Raw genomic sequence first — 25,125 nt, 5'->3', positions numbered from 1 at the left:
TTGTATAGCGGTACTTAGTGAGGGAACATTAAAGTGATTTCATTTTGGTTCACTCACTTGTGATCCAAAGAGGGTGTTGTGGTATTGGTTTTGATAAAACCTCACAACCAATGGGAATCTTTTTTGAGTTAGTGTGGAGTGGCCTTAATGCTGGAAATAATCCTGTTGGCCAGGACCCCAGAGCTATACAGATGAGAAAAGGATGCAGGAAATTCTGTTGTTTACACATGTGTCTGTAACACTGAGCCGCTGGAGCAGCCCAGCAAGCCCAGAGGGTAAGATGCCTAATAACCTTGTGGTTTTCTATTTAATTATTATATTTTCCTGCTGGAGCAGAGCATGTGGTATTCTCGGAGCAAAGAAAAAGACAGTTGCTTATAAGATGCAGAACAAAACTACTGTAGGTCTGGGAAACAGAGGGATTTGGAGTTTCTTCTTAAAGTGGACTTGATCCCTTCCCTCTTTCCTCCATTTTCCACTGTGGGTATTATTTATCCTGACAGCTTGCCATACTTCTCCTGTTTTTAAAAAATAACTATACTAAGCAAAACTCAGGTAAGAATTTCAACTCTAAATTTAGACATTCATAGATTATGTTGATATTAGAACTTTGTTTTGTAGTTCCAAGTGAATACGAGTTAGTCAATATGTTTGAAATAATCTATATCCTTAGAATTTTTAAAAAATATAAAACTGTTATGCGAACCCTCATGTTTATGTCTCATGCATTCAGAGTTACTTTCATTTTGATGGACAGTCCTCATGCTGAATTCCTGTTATTGTTAACAAAAAAGTATACTTCGAACTTAGAACTAATATTGATTTCCTTATATAAGTTACCTGGGTAGTATGGAGGAAATAGGGACATAGAATCAAATAATAAAATCCTGTAGATAATAAAAAAGAAATGGATCTTTATATGGAAAGTAATTATAGAATAAAAGGGAAAAAAAGATCTTTGGAAACCATTGGGAAATATTTGTTAATGTTTTCCACAAAGATAAATTACAAAATGAATGTTGAGTGGGTATGTCTATTGAATAGAAATATGATGAAGATATTTAAAAACGGACACATGTAAGTAACATATGCAGTTGAAATACACAGTGATACTTCTTGATATGCTCATTTATATCAAGACTAGTTCTCTGTTTCCTGAAATCATGCAAATATACTTTTGCTAATACTTTTGTGGAATTGGGTTTTGTTAAAACTGTTGATTAAATGCCTTGTTTTTAGTCATTTTTTGTTGAATATCCTTGCATATGCATTAAATATTCCTGAATTCTGACATTTATCCACATTTTTACATAACCATTAGATTGAAAAGGCTAGAGATACAATATCTGTGTAATTTTTCGGTGATTTTGCAATCACCGAATACCTTAAATCACTGATTTAAGGTATCAATAAATCTATTTGCATGACAGTCAGAAAAATGCTTTATGTGAATTGCTTTTCCCCCCAAAACTTAAAAAAAAAATAGTTTTCTTGTAAAATGACAGATCATATAATGGTCTCTCTTTTGCATTTTTCATGTTTTTGTTGGATTCAGTAATTGCTTGATCACTGGGACATAGCTTCCTGGTGCTTTGCTACAGTTGTGTCCTTGAAATTTATGAGGGTTTCCTCTAATTATTAGAGCCATAAATATAATGACAGTGATTCTTTAAAATTAAAAATGATATAAGGACAACTTCTCTTTGGAGTAGTACCATTTCTCCTGGGCTGATACTGCAAGGTTAATTGAAATTTTCTATAATGGCAAAACCTTCAAAAATCCTCTTTTTAGCAAGATTTCATAGAAGCCTTGAAAGAAAAGTCCAGCTTCCTGAGCTGAGTCTTTAAAAATCAGTAGAATTTAGATAGTTGTTGAAAAGCAAAAAGACCATTCTACTTTGCAGTAATAGTTGAAGCAGAGTTTTGAGGCATGAATTAATACGAAACAAGGAAGGTGAGGGGTGAGCCTCACTGGAGAAGAAAAGAAATGCGCCACTGTGAGTAGCAGACATTGTGCTCAAGAGTGAGACAAAAGTTGTGAGGTGCAAAACTATATACTCTGAATACTCAGAGTAATTTTGTCCCTACATATTGTACAATGGGGGCAATTGGGCATTTCTGAAGCGATGGGGAGTATTTATTCCTCTTTGCTTTGTCGTTGTCGTCATCATTATCATCACCACCACTGCACTGCCAGCAAATAATAGCATTTCCTATGTTTAAGATAATTTACATACTTATCTATAATTTTGATAGTTGCATAATAGAATGAACTTCATTTTATATATCTTCATTTTACACATTAAGAAATTTGATGTTCAGAAATGTTAAATGATTTCTCTAAAGCCACAGATAGACTAAGTTCTGGAGCAAAGATTCCAAATAATGTCTTTCTGGCTCCAGAGCTATTTCCACTCCACTCCACTGGTATTTTAGGAATGTAAGTCTGGCAGAAGTTAAACAGAGTGGTTTGGGATGGCATTGGGGTAATAGAGTACAGGGAAGAGGCGGTGAGGCAACATTGTAAACCCGAGCTAATCCCAGTTCTCTCAGGTGATCCATTCTTACCTTTGGGAATAGAATGAAGAAATTGATACCGAAAATAAGCAGTTTTATATTTAAATTGGCTGTTCTCACATTCAATTCATGCTTTCCTCTCTTTTATTTTCTTGAACGTTGTTTTCAAAGACGTCTTTTGATTTCTCAGAGGAAATTTAATCACTGATTTTCATCAGATATCACGTATTCATAAAAAAATGCATGTGGTCACTGGAATTGATATTGGGAACACATTGGGATTCTTTCATTTCTTTTTGATGTGTGATATGAATGAACGCTTAGTGACCACACCTTCTTAAAATTATGGAAAGACTCAACTGTTATCAAAGAAAAGTATCATGTAAGTTTTATTTGAATGGGTGAAGAACATATATAAAATTTATGTTGCTAATAGATAATGTAGAGTGCGGTATGTTTGTAGTAAAAAGAATAAACCCCATTTAACATATCTATATCTAACCTTAAACATATTTTACTTTTCTCTAAACAGGTGTTTTATAAAAAATATATATTATAATTATATACATGTATATATATATAAATAGTGTCTATGCTATCATTTTACAAATGTACTGTCTACTATTTTACAGGTTTATTGTCATTTAAGTAGGTTTTACTGGCCTTTTTGCCATATGCCCAAACAGATGAAGATAGTTGAAATGTAAAGATCCATTCCTTTAAATTATCATTACTAAAACAATAAGTACCTTTGTCAGTTCAAATACTGTCATCACTGACTTTAAGACATTTCATTTTAATTAAACAGGTCTAGGCTGTATTCCATGATTATATTGTATAGATGGCCTTTTGCATACTCAGGGCCTGGTCCTCAGTTTGGTCCTCAGTGCCCTGGTCAGCTGTAGATGCACAATTGTTATCGAATGTGCTAAAGGGAAACTGGGCATCTTATTGGAGGGAAGCAGCCCATCAAAGAAAAGGTGGGTTGTGCTCAATGCCATTCCATTAAAGTCATAGCTTTGCAGATTACTGGTATTTTCATATAAGTAAATATCTGGGTGATTTATGTATGATGATATTTGCTAAGAGTTACTGTTATATGATATTTGCTAAGAGTTACTGCTATATATAGAGATATTTGCTAAAAGTTACTGTTTTTTATATATATATATTTGCTAAGAGTTACTGTTATATATATTTCTATATATATATATAGAAAAGATGAAAAGATATTTGATGTTAAAAACTGATAGAAGCAATTTTTGGTAGCTGAAAATAGAAGATCCCTTTTGAGTAAAAAACATGTTCATTGCAGAGCTTACAAATGGTATCTTATACTCCTTGTCTCTTCAATTTGAAGAATTAAGCCCCCCCCCAAAAAAAAATAGTAGTGCTAGAGTACTTCCACATCAGGGGCAGACCCACCAGGGCAGAATGAGGAGCAGTACTCAGTGAGGTAGGAGGGAACCGGGAGAGAGGAGTCTTCCAGAAGCTAAGTAAATGAGTCATTCTGGAAAGATGAAATGGTCAGTTACATAATATGCTGCTGATTGATCAAGGAAAATAGGACTTAACTGTTAATTAGATTTTGCAATACAGAAGTCATTGATTTCCTGTTTTTGTAGAGATCTAGGCTTGAAAACTGATAGAATGAGTTCAAGAGAGAATGAGGTGAGTGAAAATATCTTCTAAAGATTTTTACTTAAAAAAATGCCAGATAAAAGTGATGGCCCCTGGTTGGGGATCAAGATGATTTCTGTTTTTCAGGTCATAGATATTATAGCATGCCCATTTGCTGATGAGAATGATTTAGGAGGGAGGTTTAATTTGGTTAGGTAGAACAGAGAGGACTATATTTGTAGGAGCAAAGTCTCTTAGTCAGTTAGAGGGGATTCAGATGGCACATACAAATGGGAAGTTTGGCCTTATGGGCACAGATGAGAAGGGTAAAGTCAATTGATAGGGGAAATGTAGTAGGGTTGAGTTGGCAGTACTAAGGGCTTATTTGATATTCAGAGTCAAGAATTGAAGTGAGACCTGAAACCGAGCAGTGTTTTCTCGAACTATTAGCAGGTGCTCAGATGCATTTGTAGAGCAGGCAGATAGTTGGATGCCAACCAGAATTGGAATGTTCTAGACAAGTAAGGTTAAGAGAATACCATTCTAGCTGAGGGTAATTTGTTAATAATGGGGCTTGGAAAAGGGAGGGCAGTGTCGATATGAAGTAGGTGGTAAATAGAAAGTAATGGGGTCAATTAATAGGACATCCAAGTTGAGTCAAAGAAGAGAATTTTAGGGACAATAGGAGAAGGTAATCAGAAAGGTGCTTAACATTGAAATGGGAAGAAATGCTAGTGGGTGAGGTAAAACTATTGGAATTAATAGGAACTGAGAGATGAGAATATTATAAGGATACTGCATGTGAAAATATTTTGGACATTAAATTAGCTTTTCGTCCCTGAAAACATTCCATTACCTAACCAACTAGTACCATAATTGGTTTTACTAGATACATCTTATTTTTTATTAATAATTTTTTAAAAATTTACTTAAGTGTGAGAAACTACTCCCGTTATAAAATAGATGGAAAAACACTATTTTATGTATGGATTTTATTATGGCCGAAGATAAATATCCACAACTAAACACTAATTTTCATACCCATTCCCATACTGAGACTCTAATTTTGTTAATAATTTCATCCACTTACCTTCTTGCTATTTTTTTAACATATCCGTCACCTCATACAGTTACCAACTTAAAATTTTTTAACTAAAGCATAGTTGACATATAATATTAAATTAGGTTCAGGTACGGAACATACTGATTCAACAATTCTATACCTTTTGAAATGCTCACCATGATAAGTGTATTACAGTATTATTGATTATATCCCCTATGTTGTCCTTGCTATTTTTAATGATGTTTTGGTTGGTCTTACAGAGTACTGTATGATAGAAGAATCTTCAGGAAAGGATAAGGCATAGACATAGAGTTTTTTACATCTAACAAATTGTAAACTCATGATTTTTCTAGATATTTATTATTTTGCCAATGTTTTAGATAAAAATTTAGTTATAGTTATTAATGATGTTCAGAAACCTGAATCAATAATATTATTCTTGGGCTTTAGTTCATAATAAAATTGATATTTTAGCAACTATATATATTTTAGTATGTAATAATTATTTTTGTCTAAAAGCCCTTGCTGTCTAAACAGCTTCAAACAAATGGGGTTTCTTTTAAAGCTTAGATAAGAATGTTGAACAGTCCTACCCAGTGTTTCAAATGATGCCCATTTTACTTGGATGTGACTACTGCAGCTTCTTCATTATGTGACCAAGTGGCAGAGAATGAAAATGTCCTGTTCATTTGTATTTGAATGGCAGCCATAGCTCTGATGTGTGTTTAAATTATCAATAGAATGCATTTTTTAAACATATATTTGTAAAGTTATTAGCAGTCATCTTCATTTGAAGCATAGATAGGAAGCCTCTCTAAGATAGGGAGGAATTTGGTGAGAACACACTGAACACATGTTCGGAAAAATCAAAACAACGTTTTCTATTTCTGTAAAATTCTCTATGAAAAAGAAAAACACTTTTTGGATGTTCTAGAGTAGAGGTGTCCAACAGAAATAGAACTCAGGCAACATTTGCAATTTAAAGTTACATTTTAAAAATTAAAAAATTGGGGTGCCTGGGTGGCTCAGTGGGTTAAGCCTCTGGTTTTGGCTTAGGTCATGATCTCAGGGTCCTGGGAAGGAGCCCAGCATTGGACTCTGCTCAGCGGGGAGCCTGCTCTTCCCCCTCTGTCTCTGCCTGCCTCTCTGTCTACTTGTGATCTCTCTCTCTCTGTCAAATAAATGAATAAAATCTTCAGGAGAAAGAAAAAAAAATAAATGTGACATTGATTTGAATATTTTTTACTTAGCTCAGTATCTTTATTAAAATCTTAAAATATTATCAATATAAAATTAATGAGATAGTCTACATTTTTATTTTCCACACTATCCCTAATTTAGACTTATAGTGCATCTCAGTTCAGACCACCTTCACTTCAAAAGTTTGCTCGATCCATCAGGCTTGTGACTGACCTATTAGACAGCACAGGCTATAGTACTTCCGAATAGAAATAATTGCTCAGTGCTCTCTCAGCAAGTGTAGGTCATGTTGAAGGCATTAGATTTATCTCCTCGTTGTAAATGAAGATATGTGTTCAAGTGACCATTCTAAGGAGCAGATTTACTCCAGGTTTTCTGATTCTGAATCCAGTGTTCTCTGATTTCCGCTCTACCATTCTGAGGACGGTTATGTTGATGTGTTTATGTTATATTAATTCTGAGCAGTATGTAAAATATGGTGACATCTGGAAATTACTGGTATGAATATATTCTCCCTTTGCTATAATTTAAGAAAATATAATTAGTGTGAAAAGTAAGCAGTAATGAAAATGATCAACCCAATTCTAGGATTCCACACATTTCTTAGATTTTTTTTTTCTTTTTTAAACAAATTAAATGAAAGATCCAAATCTGGTAGAGCAGAGAGATAGAAAAAAGTAAAAATAGAGGTTCAGAGGAAGATTTCAAACTGTGGCATTATAGGGATTATTTGAGAAAGAGTTGAAATATTTATATGACTGGGAGGGTAAATAAAAAAATAGCAACTTTTCAGAAATATAGGAGTTTAATCTGGTCTTCAGCTTTTTGCAGTTCTCCTTGCACATGTCTTACATTTTCTATTTTAGGGACTGGAAATTCAGATCTCTTGAGAAATGTAAACACTGGCTCTTCACTTCCTGTTGTTTTGACATTTTTAATCCAGTTTCTGGTCTTTACTAAGGGAGTAAAACACTATGCCTACATTACAAAGAGGTGAAAACTGATTTCAGATCCATTAGCAATTTGCTGGGAAAGAATTCTGCTTTATACTTAAATTGCTTTTCTCTTTAGGGTTACTTTCTTTCATGCCAAAGGACAAAAACCCAAATATCAACACTTAAAAAGATGATTGGTGGAGCGCCTGGGTGACCCAGTCAGTTAAGCGCCTGCTTTTGGTTCAGGTCATGATCCCAGGGTCCCTGGATTAAGTCCCACATCAGGCTCCCTGCTCAGCAGGGAGTCTGCTTCTCCCTCTCCCTCTGTTTCTCCCCACTGCTCATGCTCTCTCTCTCTCTCTCTCTCAAAAAAAAATCTTTAAAAAATTTTTATTTATTAGAGAAAGAGAGAGCACACAAGCTGGGGGGAGGAGCAGAGGGAAAAGCATACTCCCTATTGAGTAAGGATCCCGATGCAGGACTTGATCCTAGGCATTTGGGATCATAACCTGAGCCAAAGGCAGATGCTTAATGGACTGAGCCACCCAGGTGCCCCCCAAAATAAATAAAATCTTAAAAAAAAAAAAAAAAGATGATTGGAGACTCTATATCTAAACAGAGTACAAAGACATTTTGACTAAAATGGAGAACGCATGAACAGGAAAATGTCTCATTAGCATGTATAGTAACTGTTATAGTAACTGTTCTTCAAATCAAAATCTAACATTAACACTTTTTGATATTCATGTTTTAAGATAACACATGAAATTTTCCCAGTGAAATCAAGATTTTGGATTTCATTAGTTTAAGAGGTAACTTAAGTATTATACAACCACCAGATTTTTTTTTTTTTTTTCTGGAGAAGGTATTTTCCTCCAAATAATATATCTAAAGCTAATTACTTGTTTTATTTTACAAAATATATGATTGATATCAATTTAATCTTAGGAAAGTCCATAGAAATGTAACAAGACTATAATCTCATGCTAGTAACTAGGATAAAAAGTCAACCTTTTCTCTAAACACCAATGTATTATCAATTGCTGTTCTGATAATTTGTGGTCATATATATGTATATATTACTATTTCTCTTTTTGTTATAACAAAAAAGCATTCAGTTTCAAACAATTCCATTGTTTCTCCTTTGCTTTTTTATATTATTTCATTTTTTCTGAGTATTAGTATCTTCCTTACCAAGAGAAAATAATTGGTTTAGTATCTTTATAATACTTTTTATGGGAAGGTAGTACTGTAAATGACTATGTTTTAATTACATACAAAATCAACTTTACATATCTGTTTTGTATTTTTTCCATTTATGTCACAAGAGATACGATATACTTTCTGGAACATATGCTATTCCTATTCAGAGGTAGATAGCCTTGTGATTTCAAAATAGATTAATCATGTATTTTAAGAAAAAACATGATTATGAACCTTGGGTAGGTCCATATTCACTAATAATTTTATTTTCTCAACTTGCTCTGCAATCGCATTCATAATGACTTATAATTCAAGGACTAAGTCTGACCTGCAGAAATTTGGAGAATTCAAGGACTTAAATGAGCTCCCACGGTATGACACTTTGAACACATTGCCATGGGTGGGTGGAGGCAGCTGGTTTCCTGTTTAAAATATTTTTGAGAACTTTTAGAAAGTTCAGTTCATTCTCAGCCCAGAGTTCCTTCATAAAAGAAGAGTTGAACATGTGTAAATATTTATATTTGGAAGATTAATCAGGAATATGTGATTAAACTCCAAAAACTGGGTTAGTTTGTGTTAGAGTTTATGCAGTTCTGTTATATCCAGTTCTTCCAACATGTTCAAAATAATTTGTTTGGATTCTTTCATAGCAAAATTTTGGTTCCATTTTAAGATGTGAAAACATCTTGATAATTTGCTGCAAGTGAATCTTTGGAGGAAGAAACCGAATATACGCTTGAGTTTCTGTGAGTCAGATTTCACGTATAATCACAATCTAAGTTCCACGAGAACATTTCTTTATTTATTTTTAAAGATTTTATTTATTTTTTGTTTAAAGAGAGAGAGCGCTAGCAGAGAGGGGCAGAGGGAGAAGGAGAGAGTATCTTAGGCAGGCTCCAAGCTCAGCACAGCGCCCACCACAGGGCTTGATGACCCTGAGATAATGACCTGAGCCAAAATCAAGAGTTGGATGCTTAACGGATAGAGCCACTCAGGCACCCTGAGAACAGACATTTAAATCCATTTATTTCCTAATGTACCTTCAGAGCCCTAGAACAGTGTGCCTGACACACAGGAGAAATTCAGTAAATATTTGTTCATGGAATGCATCCAAGCTCAAAAGCTAAGAAATGTTTATCCTTAGTCTACCTTAGGAGCATGCAGAAATGAATAGACATTATTATATACACATATGTGTTGTTTTAATAAAGTGATTATCAAAATACACTGTTATATATGCATTTCCTGGTTTTGTCTTTTATTTTGTCTTTGTTTCACATGAGTTGCTGAAAAGATTTTAAAACCCTAAAGTGGCTGAGAATTGAAATAAATATGGGTACTTTTAAACAATTAAAACTACTCTTTTTAAATTAATTAAACAAAGAGGTCATTAGACTGATGTCACTCTAATGCTATGGTGACCTACATAAACAAACCAAAATCTAAGCTGTAAGGTTAAAGAGATTGAAACCAAAGGTCAGCCAATCACAAACAGCCGACTAGGCTTTAAGCTATAATCAATCATTAATTTCCTTACATTGCTTCTGCCTTTTTATCTGCAAAAGCCTCTCTCTGAGCTCCTATGCGTAAAGAGCTCCAAACCACTTCTAGTTTAGAGCTGTCCCAATTTGAGTCAAGTTTTTTTCAAATTCTTAAAATGTTTAATATGCCCCAGTTTATCTTTTAAACTTGTATAATTACCCACTGCTTGCTTTTGATTATGTGAATTTGAGTTTGTATAACGATTTTTCAGCCAATTGTAGAGTGACAGGGAGGTTTGCAAGAGTGTTCATCTTTGAATAGGGGGCATTATGTAAAGGGATGCTGGTTTAAACAATAACAAAAAAACCCAATAGGGCCAAAAATTTGTAAAGAGATAGTAAGCAGTGTTTTTCACATGGATTTCTTAGCTCTACCTTTGTTTTATCAACCAAGGAAGTTATTTGTAAACCTCAGTGAAGAACTTTCATAAATAGACAGTCATCTGCATAAACACACTCAGCGGGTGGTAAGCCCCCATTCACAATGTCACTATGCATCACACATATGACTTCCATCTGATTAAAATAAAAATGCAGGGGCACCTGCGTGACTCAGTCTGTTAAACTTCTGCCTTCTGCTCACGCCCTGGGATGGAACCCTGAGTTGGGTTTACTGCTCAGGGGAGAGCATGATTCTCCCCCTCCCTCGGCTCCTCCCCTTGCTTGTGCTCCCTGTCTCTTTCTTTGTCAAATAGATAAATAAAATCTTTAAAAAATAAATAAATAAAAATGCAATAACAAAAAACCCCAAGTATTTGTTTCGCAGTTCTAGAATGTCAGAAAAAAAAATTTCTCCCAATCTGCCTAAACAATCTTAACAAAAAAAGTCTTTACTGTTAGTTTCGCAGTCCACATTGCTTTTGAATGCTTCCTGAATGCAGGGTTTTCTCTGGGTATTGGTAAATTTAGTGATTTTTCTCTTCTCTTCTTTTCTTTTTTTTTAATGTCTTAATTTAATTTTATTTTTTTCAGTGTTCCAAGATTCATTGTTTTCTTTCTTTCTTTCTTTCTTTTTTTTTTTTTTTTTTGAGAGAGGGACTCTATTTTGAAGAATTTTCTTAATTAGGAAGTCTAAATATAAAATCATACAGAACTTCCGTGGAAAATTTCAAGAAAACAGTTTTCTTACTAGAATTGGTACAATGCAAACTTTAAGAAACTTAGTGATTTAGGGAGGCACAGGAGATTTGAAAGGGATAGCAAGGTGATTACGTGATTGAAAGGTAGAAGGCTTTGTGGAAGGTTGGAACAGGAGAGATAGCAGGGATGACAGGTGATGATCTTGGTGTTCTGTGAAGCATGAAGGACAGCAATCTGCCTCTCATGGGAAGAAGAAAAGCTGAGTTAAAAGAGTGACTCTCTGGAGCTAGAGGAGACAAATACCAGACTGACTTCGGATTTAAAGCACTGAGCATGTTCACTTAAATCGGAAGATGATACAGTCACCAAATGTGGGTATCTTTTGTTACCCGTGTTGGAAATACAGTAGATTTTCCTGCTGACACAGAATGCGGTAGAACTCCCATGAAGTAGAAGCATAAATATACTTAGAGTGTTAGATTTTCATTATTGCATTATCAGTGCTTCATCTTTTATTGTTAAACACTCTATTGTTGCAAATAAGGAGATTGCAAACGTTGTAAGTCCTGGTTAAAGAAGAAAATCAGCTTTTCTTTTTTTTTTTTTTTTTTGAAAATCAGCTTTTCATATCTCTGTTAGGAAGTTCCAGTATTTTATTTATTTATTTATTTTTAAGATTTATGTATTTATTTAGAGAGAAAGAGAATAAGCATGCAAGCTGGGGGAGGGGCAGAGGGAAAGGGAGAGAATCCTCAAACAGACTCCCTGCTGAGCGCAGAGCCCCACTAGGGTCTCAGTCCCACAGGGGTGTCAGGTCATGGGATCATGACTTGAGCCAAAATCAAGAGTTGGCCACCCAACTGACTGATCCACCCAGGCACTCCAGGAAGTTTCAGTATTTTAATAATAAAATATATTTGAATCATTTTATTTAAAAAGATTCAAAATCCACATCACATTAATATGTCAAGTAGTCTTTGTTCTACTTTATGAAACGTGTTAAGTTTTTAAAAAAAATGTATTTTTGACAAAAATTTAAATGTTAACCAAATGATTTATTTCAGACGATATTTCCCTTTTCGGTCCTCTGAGCTTTATAATCATGTAGAAATTGTGGCTCTATGTGATGTCTTGATGATGGACGTTATAAAGCAGTAGAAGACAACTGTCTGTGGTGGTTCATTTTAAGTAATAGGAAAGCATTTGAAAAAACATAGTAATGAATTTGAGTAGCTCCTTTGTATGTTAGGGTTAAATATATGTATAACGTAAATTATATCTGTTACATGTTGAGTATTAATTGAGTAGGTTGATACTTTGAATTAATCAAGAGGAAGAAAAAGAAATCTAGAATTTAGTGAATATTTAAGAATTATCTATTTTTAAAATGCAGAACATACATATGTAGTTCGAATTGGAATGTCTACATTTTTTATGAAAGAAATATTCTCTCTGAAGAATTAATGTAAGGAATGAGCCTTGATACCCAAAGGAAGCTGAGTTATTTGGGTAATGCAAAACTAAAAGCTTGGCTAGAATAAGAAGTGCGGTCTCCAGGTATGCAAGACAGGAAGCTTGGAGAGGCTGGAGTGGAAAGAAGAAGGGAGACCAGCAGGTAAGGCTGGTGTCGCTCCAGTAAGGATTCTGAATTTAATCCTGAGAATAGCAGGAAAGCAAATTGAGGTTTTCAGCAAAGAAGAAATAATCAGATTAAAAATACAAAAATATCTCTGCAGTTGGTGAGTGGTGAACAGTATTGGACGGGAGAACTGCTGGTACTCTTCTCTAGTAACCTGCGGGAGGGGGCTATGTTTGGACTCAGGGGGCTGAGAAGGAGAAGAGTAACCGTAGATTAGAAACTTCCTTGACGGTGAAATGAACAGGAACTGGTAATTAATTGGAAATAGGGGATGATGAAGAAGGATCAGTGAGGGAAGTCTAAATTTTTGGCTTACACAAACTGAGAGGATGGTGGTGATGTTGATTAATGGGGAAAAATGGAGGAAAGCCGGTTAATCTTCACAAGAGTAAGAAATAGAGGCCTTCCCTAAACTCCCTGAAGCAGCAAAATTCATGTTTTCTGTTTCCACATAAACACAAACACACACAGCAAATAGCTCTTTGCATTTCCGACAGACCTGAGGATTCCACATGAATAAAATAAGATTAATTTGTTAAGGCCCAGTGGACATGCATAAACATAATTGCATGCACATAGATTTTGGCAGTTGTAAGCTCTTTTAATTGAATGGTTCAGTTGGTTTCCTCTAGATTCATTAATTGAGTATCTTCTATCTTCTAGTTCACTCTAGGTTCGTTAATTGAGTATCTTCTATATTCTAGTCACTGGGAACACAAAGATAAAAAGCAAGTTGCAGAAGCTCATAGAAGCTCAGAGCCTGATGGTAGAAACGATTATTAAAATTACTATGTGATGTCATAAATCCAGAATAAGATAATTAACCAGAGCATGGGGCCACAGAAAAAAAAAGGAGCAAACTGAGCAGGAAACTTAGTTTAGACACATCATTTTTCTCACTGCTAGCCATCCTCCCCCCCCACCCCCATTACATGCTCAAACACCACACACAGCCCCACACATGCGTGTGCGTGCGTGCGTACACACACACACACACATTACCAAACTGAACTGTATTTGGGTTTTCAAATAGTTTCTACACCAACATCCTTTTATAGGCACAAGATCTGTTCTTTTTAAGACTATGTAGCTCATATATTATAAGTGTAAGCTAAGAGTTGATGACAGGACCAGAGTAGGGTAATAGAAAAGCTTTTAATGTATGTGAGCCCTTTATATGTGAATTGTGCATCCTGCTTGGCCAGGAACCAAGGAAACATCAGTTTGAGTTGTTTATTTCAGTGTATCATTTCATCATTCCCATAGCTTCAGATAATTTGGAAGTGGGTTTGTTTACATTCCTCTATCTTCTTCTTCGTTTTTTCCTTAAGTGCTTTGATTTCTAAATTGTATTAATCTCATTTTTTCTCGATTTCATTTTAGCAGATATTTTATTGCCCAAAGGAGGGATAGAAAATAGAATAAACTGTTTAAAGAGCTGATTGTCAGGATATTATCTGCTATCTTCTCTGAAAACTTGGTACTGGTAATAAGAAAAGTGTGAACATTGGTTTTATACTCTATATTTTAGTCTTAGTCATAAATTCAGGATATGCAGAAAGGGAATCTTATACAGTAAAAAGTCATAAAATAGTAGTTACCCTACTGAATGTCAGCACTGTGCCTGGATCTCTTCACGTATTACAGCATTGCAGTCTCAAAGCAAACTGATGAAGTAGGTCTCATCACTCCATGTTTATTGTTAAAACTTATCTGGAAAAGTTGACTTCTCCAAGATCTCACACCTGGTGGGAGGTTATATCACCCTCCTTTGCAGGATACACTCCTTCCAAGTTCCTTCTCACTTTTTGGAGTAACAAGAGAAAGTACAGAAGTTTTCTTCAAAAAGCTAATAGCTATTGTAAAATCAGGAATAATGGCTAAAAGCAGCAGTAAATAGTTAAAGAGATGTTTGACTAACGTTGAGGCATAACAACATGGGAAAGAAAATGTTTTTGTATTCAAGTTAACTTCTGTTATTAGTAACAAGATGTGCTTGCCTGCTCTGTTATTTTACCTTATTTAAGCCAGAACAGTCCCAAAGTAATCAGAATACTTTCTTATTCACTGTTTAGGGAAAAAACAGTAGGAATTTTTTTTTAACTTGTAGGAATATCTGCTGTTTTAAAATGTCACTTTTTTTTTAAATTTCAGGTTTTTTATTTTATGAAATGTTTAATTGACATGATATTTGAGAGTTCTTCTGAGTTGTACAGATTACTTTAAAGCATAGTAGAAATTTGAATGTGGGTTTATTTTCTAGATTTTATGCAATAGAACTTAGTGGGAGACTTGAGACTCTGAGGTCAGATCTTTTATGCTGCCAAAGATGGTTAGAAATTTAAAAGTAGATCTGGCTTTTGTAAACATAATGAATAAGTAGAATTGAACATTTGAGTCTAGTCTTCCAGAGTATCAAGTTACTTTCTTTTTTCTTTTTTCCATTTTAATTTAAGCATTTGAAGAGCAAAATAATTTTCTTTATTCTTTTTTTATGTGTCCCAAATTTTTGAAAATGGAAATATGTTCAAAGAAGTTAGAAGTGGTTGGGTTTGTCTTCTACCACGCCCACCCCCACTACAATTTGTTTTAATGCTCATTATTTTGAAGCAAGCCCGGATAATCTTGTTGGTTATCTATCTAAATTAAACATTTTTACAAATGCAAGAAAGATAATGGTGAGTGGAGACATTATCAAGCATATGATCATAGTTTTTGTGTGTGTGCGTGTTTAAGGGAAACAGGACAATTGGCTGTTTTGTCATGAAACTTGTTAAGGGCCTTACAAACCATTTGTTTGCTGAGACTCAAGCCTTCATTTCCATTAAGAGGAGAGATATTTGGTCATGAAATTCTGATAACCCAAACGTAACTCTTTTAATAAGCTTTGATTTCATGTAACAAGGAAACATCCTGAGAATTTAATATGGGTGATTGCATAAGTAAAGCATGAATCAAATAGTATATTATGTTATGTTTCCATGCATTAAAGAGACATGATTAGAGAAAGAAACCATTTTACTCGTTTATTATATGAACAAATTTCATCAAGCTTTTTGTTGAATTAAACAGTGAATTTACTAGAAATTTTTATGTTTTATGCCCATTCAAAATCCGCATCATAAGGCAAACTATTTCAGTACAACTAATTGGGAATCGTTTCGTTTAAGTGAGGTATTGTCCTTTCAGGGAACACATTTCCTTTCAAGCAGAGCTGATCTACAGTTTGCTGACAACTGTGAGCTACATGAACTAGTCCTGTCACAGTGTTCTTCTCCCCATCCTGTGACCAAAGACACTGATAGATTTTTCTATACCGCAGAGGGATAATTTCCTCTCTTCTATGCTGTCCCTGTGCTTCCATTAGAGCACACACTACAATATATTGTGATAATATTCCCTGTATCGTGTGTATTCTGCCACCTAATCTGAAAGCTTCTTGATGGCTAGAAATCTGGGTAGACGTAGTATTTGTAAAGATAGCCTGGCAACTGGCTGTTTTCTTATTATCTAAATGATGAGGCTCATCGGTGTTGGCTTCATGTAAAGTGAGCAACTTGTGAACATATGCCGCTCAATGAATTTTTAAAAAGGACACACCTATGTAGCCACCACCCAGATCAAATAATAGACCCTTGTTAGCATTCTAGAAGCCTCCTTCAGGCCTTCTCCCAGTCATGGCTATTCTAACTAAAGGTAAACACTATCAATCTCTGTCAGGAGGAGCAGCTTGGCCTCTTTTTGAACTTGTTATAAATGGGATCTTCCAAAAGGTATCATTTTGTACCAGCTTCTTTCACTTGTTGTTCTGTATATGAGATGTATCACTCTGTAGCACCAGAGCACCCATTTTTATTGTTATACAGTTTTCTATCTATGACTATAATGACCTTTCTGTATCCATTTTTAGTTTATGGAAAATGGACAGTTTTGAGCTATTAGGAATAATGCTACTATGAAAATTCTTAGGGGTAGTGGCTTTACACTGAATTCCCTTGATAACTGATGATGTAAGAACATTTTATATGTTTAGTTACTGTTTGAATATCACCTTTCATGAAGTATATTTAAACATATCTGGTATGTTTTTAAAAAATCATGTTAGATTTTTCTTGAAAATTTCTGATAATTCTTTATACATTCTAGATTTGAATCCTTAGTGGGTATACAATTCTTTATACATTCTAAATTTGAATCCTTAGTGGGTATACATATGGCCAGGATCTTCTCCCATGCAGTTGTTTGCATTTACATTCTGGGAACAATATCTTCTCATGAACAGAAATTCTTAGTTTATTAATAAAGGTCAGTGTACAAACATTCACCCTAATGCTTGCTATCCTGTTTGCTTTCTACAAGCTAATGAGAGATTTTTCTTAATTAACTTTTTTTTTGTCAGTTCTCTAATGGAAGTGATCTTTTTATATGGTGTGATATAGCAGTTAGTTCCATATGGATATATGGTTTGATGAGCACCCTTTGTTGAAAAAATGAAAAATAATTTCTCATACTGAACTGTCATAAATCAGGTACCACTGACATGAGGGTCTGTATTTGGGCTGTGTTCTCTTGCATTAGTCTATTTGTCTCTCCTTGTACCAAAACTTCATTGTTTTAATTATTGTAGCTTTATATTGTTTTCATATCCAGTCATATAATTCCTCTTTGTTCTTCTTTAACATTTTCTTGGCATTTTTCACTATTGACATTTACAAATGAATGTTAGAATCAACTTTCCAGTTTCCATAAAATTAACCTTCTTGGTTTTTGAGTGGGATTACACTGAATCTGTAGGTTGATTTGGGGAAAAGTGTCATCTTTCAATCTTAAGCTTTCCAATCCATAATTATGACATAGCCCTTCGTTTATTTAGATATTCTTTAGTTTCTTTTAGTAATGTATTATGGATTATAGAACATATGTTTACCTATCTTCTGTGATATCCCTAGCCATTTTGATATATTTAATGCAATTATAAAATGGTATTGTTTTAAAAAATTTTATATTTGATATATATTTGTTTCTAGAACATAGAAATACATGTGATTGTGTATATTGACTTTATATCGAATAATGTTACTAATTTCACTTACTGGTTCTAATAGTTGGTGAATTGATTTGAATTTTTACTACATACTACAAGCATTTTACAGTATAGTTTTATTTCTTCCTTTCTATTCCTGTTTAATTTTCTTTTCACTTGCTGTAAAATACTGAGGGACAGTGATAGCAGGTACCCCTTTCCTGTTTTCCATTTGGGGGGGAAGTTTTCAATAATACAGTATTAAGGATTATTGCTTTAGGTTTTCTGCAGATAACTATTATCATATGATATACTTTCCTTTTTGTATTTGATTTGCTAGGTTTTTAAATCATAAACTGCTTTGAATTTTATCAAATGCTTTTATTTATTGAAATTCTTCTCCATTTTATTAGCATGGTTTATTAAATAAATTGCAGTAGTTGATAAGCAGATGCTAAACCAAAGTTATGTCCCTTGAATATATTCAACTTCTTTATGATATATTAATCTTTTTAATCACTAGGTTTTTCTTGCTAATGTTTCTCTGCATGTTTTTATATTGATGTTAGTGGGAGATATTTGTCATAAAGTTCGTGTCATGTCTTGGTATGACGGTTGTTTTGACTTCACAAAATTCATTGGGGTGTGTTCGCTCATTGTCTTTTATCTAGAAGTGTGAAAATTGGTATGATTTCCATATATGAAAATATCATCTTTATAAATTCTTTATAAATAATCTTTGCTGGATTCTAGAGACACTTTTCTCTTAAATATCTCTCATTCATTTACTCTTTCATTCAACCACAAATATTTACTTAATGTTTACTTTAACTCACACACTGACCTCGCCCCTGGGGATGGAATGATGAGTGAAAACAAACATGGTCCTTACTCACACTGAGCTCACAGCTTAGTGGGAAATACAGAGAGTAATCAAGTAATTTTAAAACATGGACCAAATTCTGTTAAACATTTCTGAAGAAAGGGTACAAGTTCAGAATTCGCAGTGAGTGGAGGCTTATGGAGGCTTCCTAAGGAAGCTAACAGTCAGAAATTGATCAGTTAATTCACCTTCTCTTATTTGAACTGACATCTAATTCTTGTGGTTAGAATGCTGCTACTGAGAATAACTGTTGGTCCAGTGTGCTTTATTTTCCACGTTTTGTAGCAGATTTCCCAAAGTAAAGGAGTTTGGTAACCGGGAGCAAATTCATGTCCTTCACTCTAACTGAATATCTGGCACAAAAACTGCATATTTAAGTCAAGAAAGGAAAACACTGACAATAAATGAGCCTCACTGGGCTCTTAATAGCAATGACTAAAATAAATACTTGCTGCCTTTCTTAAATTCAGTGTAGTCATTTCTCCTACCTTTTTTTGTTTTCAAATATATCAGTGTTTGCATTTTCTAGGTAGTTGCATTTTGTATACTTTTTTCTGTCTTAAATTTCCTAAATATGGTAATTATATGTTATATTAACTGTGATTACCTGGAAGTTAGCTAATGCAATACAAAGGCATGCCAAACAGGCAACAAGATGACATGCACAATTTGTTGGAAAGGTCTTTTTTTTTTTTTTTTAAAGATTTATTTATTTATTTTAAAAAGAGAGAATATCAGGGATGGGGGAAAGGGGGAATCCTGAAGCAGACTCCGCACGGAGCACCAGAGCCCATCCTGGGGCTCAATCCCAGGACCCTGAGATCATGACCTAGCAGAAATCAAGAATCGGCTGCTTAACCAACTTGAGTTACCCAGCACCCCACAAAGTTCTTTTTTTTTTTTTTAATATCATATGTGTTTATTGTAGAAAATGCAGGAAATGCAGATGAACTAAAAGGAATGACCCATTTTTCTACCACCCAGAAACCACTTACAATATTTTGCTAATATTTACCCCAGACCTCTTTTTATGCATAATTTACCTTTTTTACTTTTGTTTTTATTTTTTTAACTCCCACTTTTATTTTTTTTAATTTTTATTATGTTATTTATTATGTTACTAAAATTTTATTATGTTATGTTAGTCATCATTAGTTTTTGAGCATAGTTCTTTATTTAAAAATTATTTCTTAGGGAAAATATCAGTAGTAGTTAAATAGTAAGTTAAATTAATTTAAAAAAATTTAAAATACCCAGTATATCATTTTGAATAAAGAATATAAATATCATGTAATGTAACTTTAAGTAAAAATATGGAGAACAGTGTGGAGATTCCTCAAGAAGTTAAAAATAGAGCTTCCCTATGACCCTGCAATTGCACTACTGGGTATTTACCCCAAAGATACAGATGTAGTGAAAAGAAGGGCCATCTGTACCCCAATGTTTATAGCAGCAATGGCCACGGTCGCCAAACTGTGGAAAGAACCAACATGCCCTTCAACGGACGAATGGATAAGGAAGATGTGGTCCATATACACTATGGAGTATTATGCCTCCATCAGAAAGGACGAATACCCAACTTTTGTAGCAACATGGACAGGACTGGAAGAGATTATGCTGAGTGAAATAAGTCAAGCAGAGAGAGTCAATTATCAGATGGTTTCACTTATTTGTGGAGCATAACAAATAACAAGGAGGACATGGGGAGATGGAGAGGAGAAGGGAGTTGAGGGAAATTGGAAGGGGAGGTGAACCATGAGAGACTATGGACTCTGAAAAACAACCTGAGGGTTTTGAAGGGGTGGGGGTGGGGGGGTGGGAGGTTGGGGGAACCAGGTCGTTGGTATTAGGGAGGGCACAGATTGCATGGAGCACTGGGTGTGGTGAAAAAACAATGAATACTGTTACACTGAAAATAAATAAATTTAAAAAAATAAAATAAAATAAAATATCTAAAAATAATTTCAAAATTCCCTTAGGAGACAACTGCCAAATAGTTGCAAGATTTGTATTATTCTTTTTGTAACATAAATGAATTTGGAGGTTTTGTTGAATACACTGTCAAGTTTCACTTTAAACTAGTAACTTGTAAAACTATGAAATCAGAGCCCATTTTAAATATCACAGGAATTGCTTTGGAAGTTTTCCAACAACAATGGAATTTTTTATTGTTTAAAACAGAAATTTTACAGATGCAAATGGATTAATGTTTAACGTATCAAATTGATATCTTTGTTTGAAATAAGGAATTTTAAAATATGATTTCTAATTACATTCCTGAAATAGATTTAAGTGAAAGAACAGTAGCTAGGAAAATGAAAATACTAGCATGTGCACATCATCAATTGAATAATACAGAAGAGCCAGACTAAAGTGGTATGATAAATATTTGGAAATCTTTTCTGTTAGACCAGATACTGTGCAGTTGCAATTAATACAATTTATCTATAATAATGAAAAGTTGGAACAGTTTTTTCTGAGGAATTTGTGTCATACATATACCTACTCTCACACATCTACATCTGCACTCAGAATAAGTAGAAAATAGGCATAGAAAGATAAATACAATCAAATATACTATTTAGGTTATGGTGAAAAGTGAAAAGACTCAAATATGTGAAATGCTTAAGAAAATGTTTGATAATTTCTCTTACTCTGTCTCTGGATTTCACTGTAGATACCAAACTCTTCAGTTTATCATCATCTGATTTGCAGAAATTATTCTTACATCAAAAATGATAAATGTTACAAAATATATTAGTTGTTAAGCACTGAAAATACATGTTATCCTCAAATTGATTTCAATTGATAAAACTAAAAAGCAGATTTTAATGCCACTTTATGTGTTCAAAATAAGCACTACTAAACTTAAATAAGGTGCCGTTTGTATGGACAGCTTTCCTCATACTATTGTAATTTGCATTGAAAAATGGGAAAGAAGAAGTCTAAATAACTTGTAGACAATATTCATTTTTCAAAAGCAAAACAGTATCTTGATTTTAATTGTAAAATGTCTTTTTAATAAATGCATTTATTAGAATGTCAAAATATACAAATGAGCGTGCCCATTTTTATATATAGCTATAGAGAAAAATCATATTTGTTGAGTCACCTAATTATAAGTAGTCATGTGCTCTTGAGAAACATTTTAGGAAAGTAAATCTGTACACTATTTCCTTTTTAAGCATTGTTTCATGTCAGTTTATATTTCCTGATACTATTACCTCTTCAAAGGGCCAACTTATCCCGGTGAAAACCCACAGTATTTTTCCCTTGTTGGTTTTTGATTTCCCAGATATCAGCAGAGGCAAAAAATAGATTTTTCTGAAAATTAACACTTTTTTTGGTGAAAACTTCAGTTTTTTACTTATTTTAAAGTAATTTGTAAAGAAACTTTTCTCTGCTGTCAAACCAATAGAATTTTAGAGGATTGACTAATAAATGGAATAAATGGAAGCTGTCTGTAGACTCTAAAATTGTTTTGGGATTTCAGTTAGCTTAAATAAAATAAGCAAAAACAATAAAAGGTAATTATGTTCATTTGTGGCCATCCTCCTGATTACACATCTTGTTTGCTTGGTCTGGGATGCCTTTCTTCCTTTTTGGATTAGTCACATAATGTTCTTCCTGTAGACTAATGGCGTGAGTACCTGTCCTTTGTGATAAGATTCAAAAAGAGGAGCCAGTTTTACCTTATGTCAACACATGTAATTTAAAAAAGATAATGTAATATTTCATACATTTGATTCCCTGAATAGAATGTATCTTTAGTGCCATGTGCTCTTTACATTTTAAGATCATCTGAAGCTACACCATAAAATTGACTTACTTTAATCCTATGATTGGCATTTTGGATTGAGATTTACTGTTTCTGATTCCCTCATTTTATATCCCTTAACTTTCCAGTTAGCCTGACTTTAATTGGTCAGTTTTGACAATTTATTTCTTAAGTATTGACACTTTGGCTTGAGGTTAGAGTAAATGTGATGGATAGCAATGATAATTGATAATTTGAGGAAGTGTTTTTTTGTAGTCATATACTGCCTTTCTGTTTTGCTGCACAACAAATTATACGGATATTTAGTGGTTTAAAACAGCATTTATTGTCTCACAGTTTCTGTGGGTTAGGAATCCAGATGTAGCTTAGTTGGGTCTCTGAAGGGGATGTAATGAAAGTGTCAACCAGGGCTACAGTGATCTTTAGGCTAAACTTGGAGTGGATCTGCTTCCAAGTTTCCTCAGAATAGTGTGGGCAGGATTTAATTTTTTATAAGCTGTTAGTCAGTTTCTTGCCTCAGTTCCTGAGCCTCTCTACAGGACAGCTTATGAAATGGCTCTTGGCTTCATCAGAGTGATCACCAAAAGGGCAGTTGACAGAGTGCTGCCAAGATGGAAGTCACACTCTTTTCGTAACCTAACTTCAGAAATGATGTTTTTCATTCTGGCAATGTTATATTCACTAGAAGCGGATCACTAGGGCCAGCCTCAGTGAACAGGAGGGAATTACACAAGGTTGTGACTACTAAAAGTTGGGGATAACTGGAGGACATTGTAGAGATGTGCCCACTATACTCTTTTTATAGTAATATAAAAACTTGATATGTACATTGGGAGGAAACATTCTGTTTTTCTTTACCGTTTTATCTAATTTCCTGGGGTTTAGGAAGCATTTGAAGCCATAGAACAAAACATAGTTATGTGGCTTGAAGTCATGGCCCTAATCTTGCTTTTTATTGGCATTTATTTTTTATTAGCAATACCCGAAATGATCACATCATTACTTAGCCACTATCTATATTTGAAATTTAAGGAAAAGAGTTAAAATGAAAAAATTATATGCTATAATGTTCACGTTATTTCCACAAGGATGTGGCACATTTTCAAGTGGTGAAAGAAAAGAACTAAAAATCTTGTATCTGGTGAAATGATTCTTCAGGAAATAAAGGGAAATATAGATATCAGTTGAAGAGAAACTACCCTTAAAGGAAGTTCTTCAAACATAAATAATATGGTAAAAGAAGGAATCTTGGTACACCAGAATACAAGGACAATCAAATGCCACAAATATGGTTACATATAATAGAATATCTTTATCCTCATAAATTTTATAAATCACATTTGATAATTGAAAGAAGAATCACAGGACTATCTTATATTAAAGAAAGTGATATTTAAGAATGGAGGAGGTACAAGCACCTAAAAGGAAGTAAGTTTTCCTCATTTTACTCAAAGTGGTGAAATATTGATTTCACCTGACTCTGATGTCACATTTGTATATTTTAATTCCCAGGGCAACAAGTTTGAAAACTATACAAAGTGATACACAAAAAACTCTTTTAAGTGTATCAAGCAGATCTTTAAAAATGTTCAAGTGATCGAAAAAAAAGTGTGACAAACATGAATGAAATAAGGGAAATAGAAAACACATAATAATATGGCCAATATAAGCTTTAGCATATCAATAATTATCTTAAATGTAAATGGCATAATTTCACCAATTAAAAGACAGAGATTAGCAGGGTGGATAAAACAAAATAACAAACAAAAACTAGAGAGGTAGAAAACCATAAAGGAGCCCTTAACTATAGAGAACAAACTGAGGGTGGCTGGAGAGGAGGCAGGTGGGGGATGGGTTAAATGGGTGATGGCTATTAAGGAGTGCACTTGTGATGAGCACCAGGTGTTGTATGCGAATGATAAATCACTAAATTCTACTCCTGAAACTAATATTACACTGTATTGTTAACCAACTAGAATTTAAATAAAAACTTGAATAATAAAAAATTTAAAAAAAATTTTTAAAAATGAGCAAACTATGTGCAATTAACAAGAAAGTCATTTCAAACTCAATGACATACAGAAGTTGAAATTTAAAAATCGAAAAAAATACACCATGCAAGCATTTTTTAAAAATTATATTCCGTTAGCTACTACATCATTAGTTTTTGATGTGATGTTCAGTGATTCAGTAGTTGTATATAACACCCAGTGCTCATCACAACACATTCTCTCCTTAGTACCCATCACCTTGTTACTCAATCCCCCCACCCCCTCCCCTCTGAAACCCTGTTTGTTTCCCGGGATCCATAGTCTCTCATGGTTCATCTCCCTCTCTGATTTGTTAAAATAAAAGCTAGAGTGGCTATATTAATATCAGAGAAGTTACTTAGAGTGAAACAAAACAAAAACATCACAGATTTACAGACAAAGACATTTCATGATAAAAAGATAAAAAGGTCAATCCACAAGGAACGTGTAATGATCCTAAATGAGTACACAACAAAGTAACACAATTTTTAATTGCATGAAGCAAAACCTGATGGAGCTGAAAGGTGAAATTATAGCTGGGAACTTCAACAACTCCTCACAGCAACTTATAAGCTAACTAATGAGTCTAGGAAACAAGACCAAAACTCTGTGA

General features: G+C 33.9%; 1 protein-coding gene across 1 annotated transcript in view; it reads left to right on the top strand.

The window, feature by feature from the left end:
* Nucleotides 1-202: 202 nt before the first annotated feature.
* CCDC102B (coiled-coil domain containing 102B) overlaps nucleotides 203-25,125 on the top strand; it is a gene marked incomplete at its 5' end in the record, with an annotated part of 139,922 nt that continues 114,999 nt past the window's right edge. The window contains 2 exon segments of the mRNA XM_080821576.1: nucleotides 203-229; nucleotides 232-275. Of these exon segments, the coding sequence (XP_080677702.1) occupies nucleotides 203-229; nucleotides 232-275 (71 nt within the window).

Source organism: Martes martes (genome assembly GCF_963455335.1).
Source record: "Martes martes genome assembly, chromosome: 13".
In the NCBI taxonomy this organism is placed as follows: domain Eukaryota; kingdom Metazoa; phylum Chordata; class Mammalia; order Carnivora; family Mustelidae; genus Martes; species Martes martes.
This window is presented reverse-complemented; position numbering and strand designations above follow the sequence as displayed.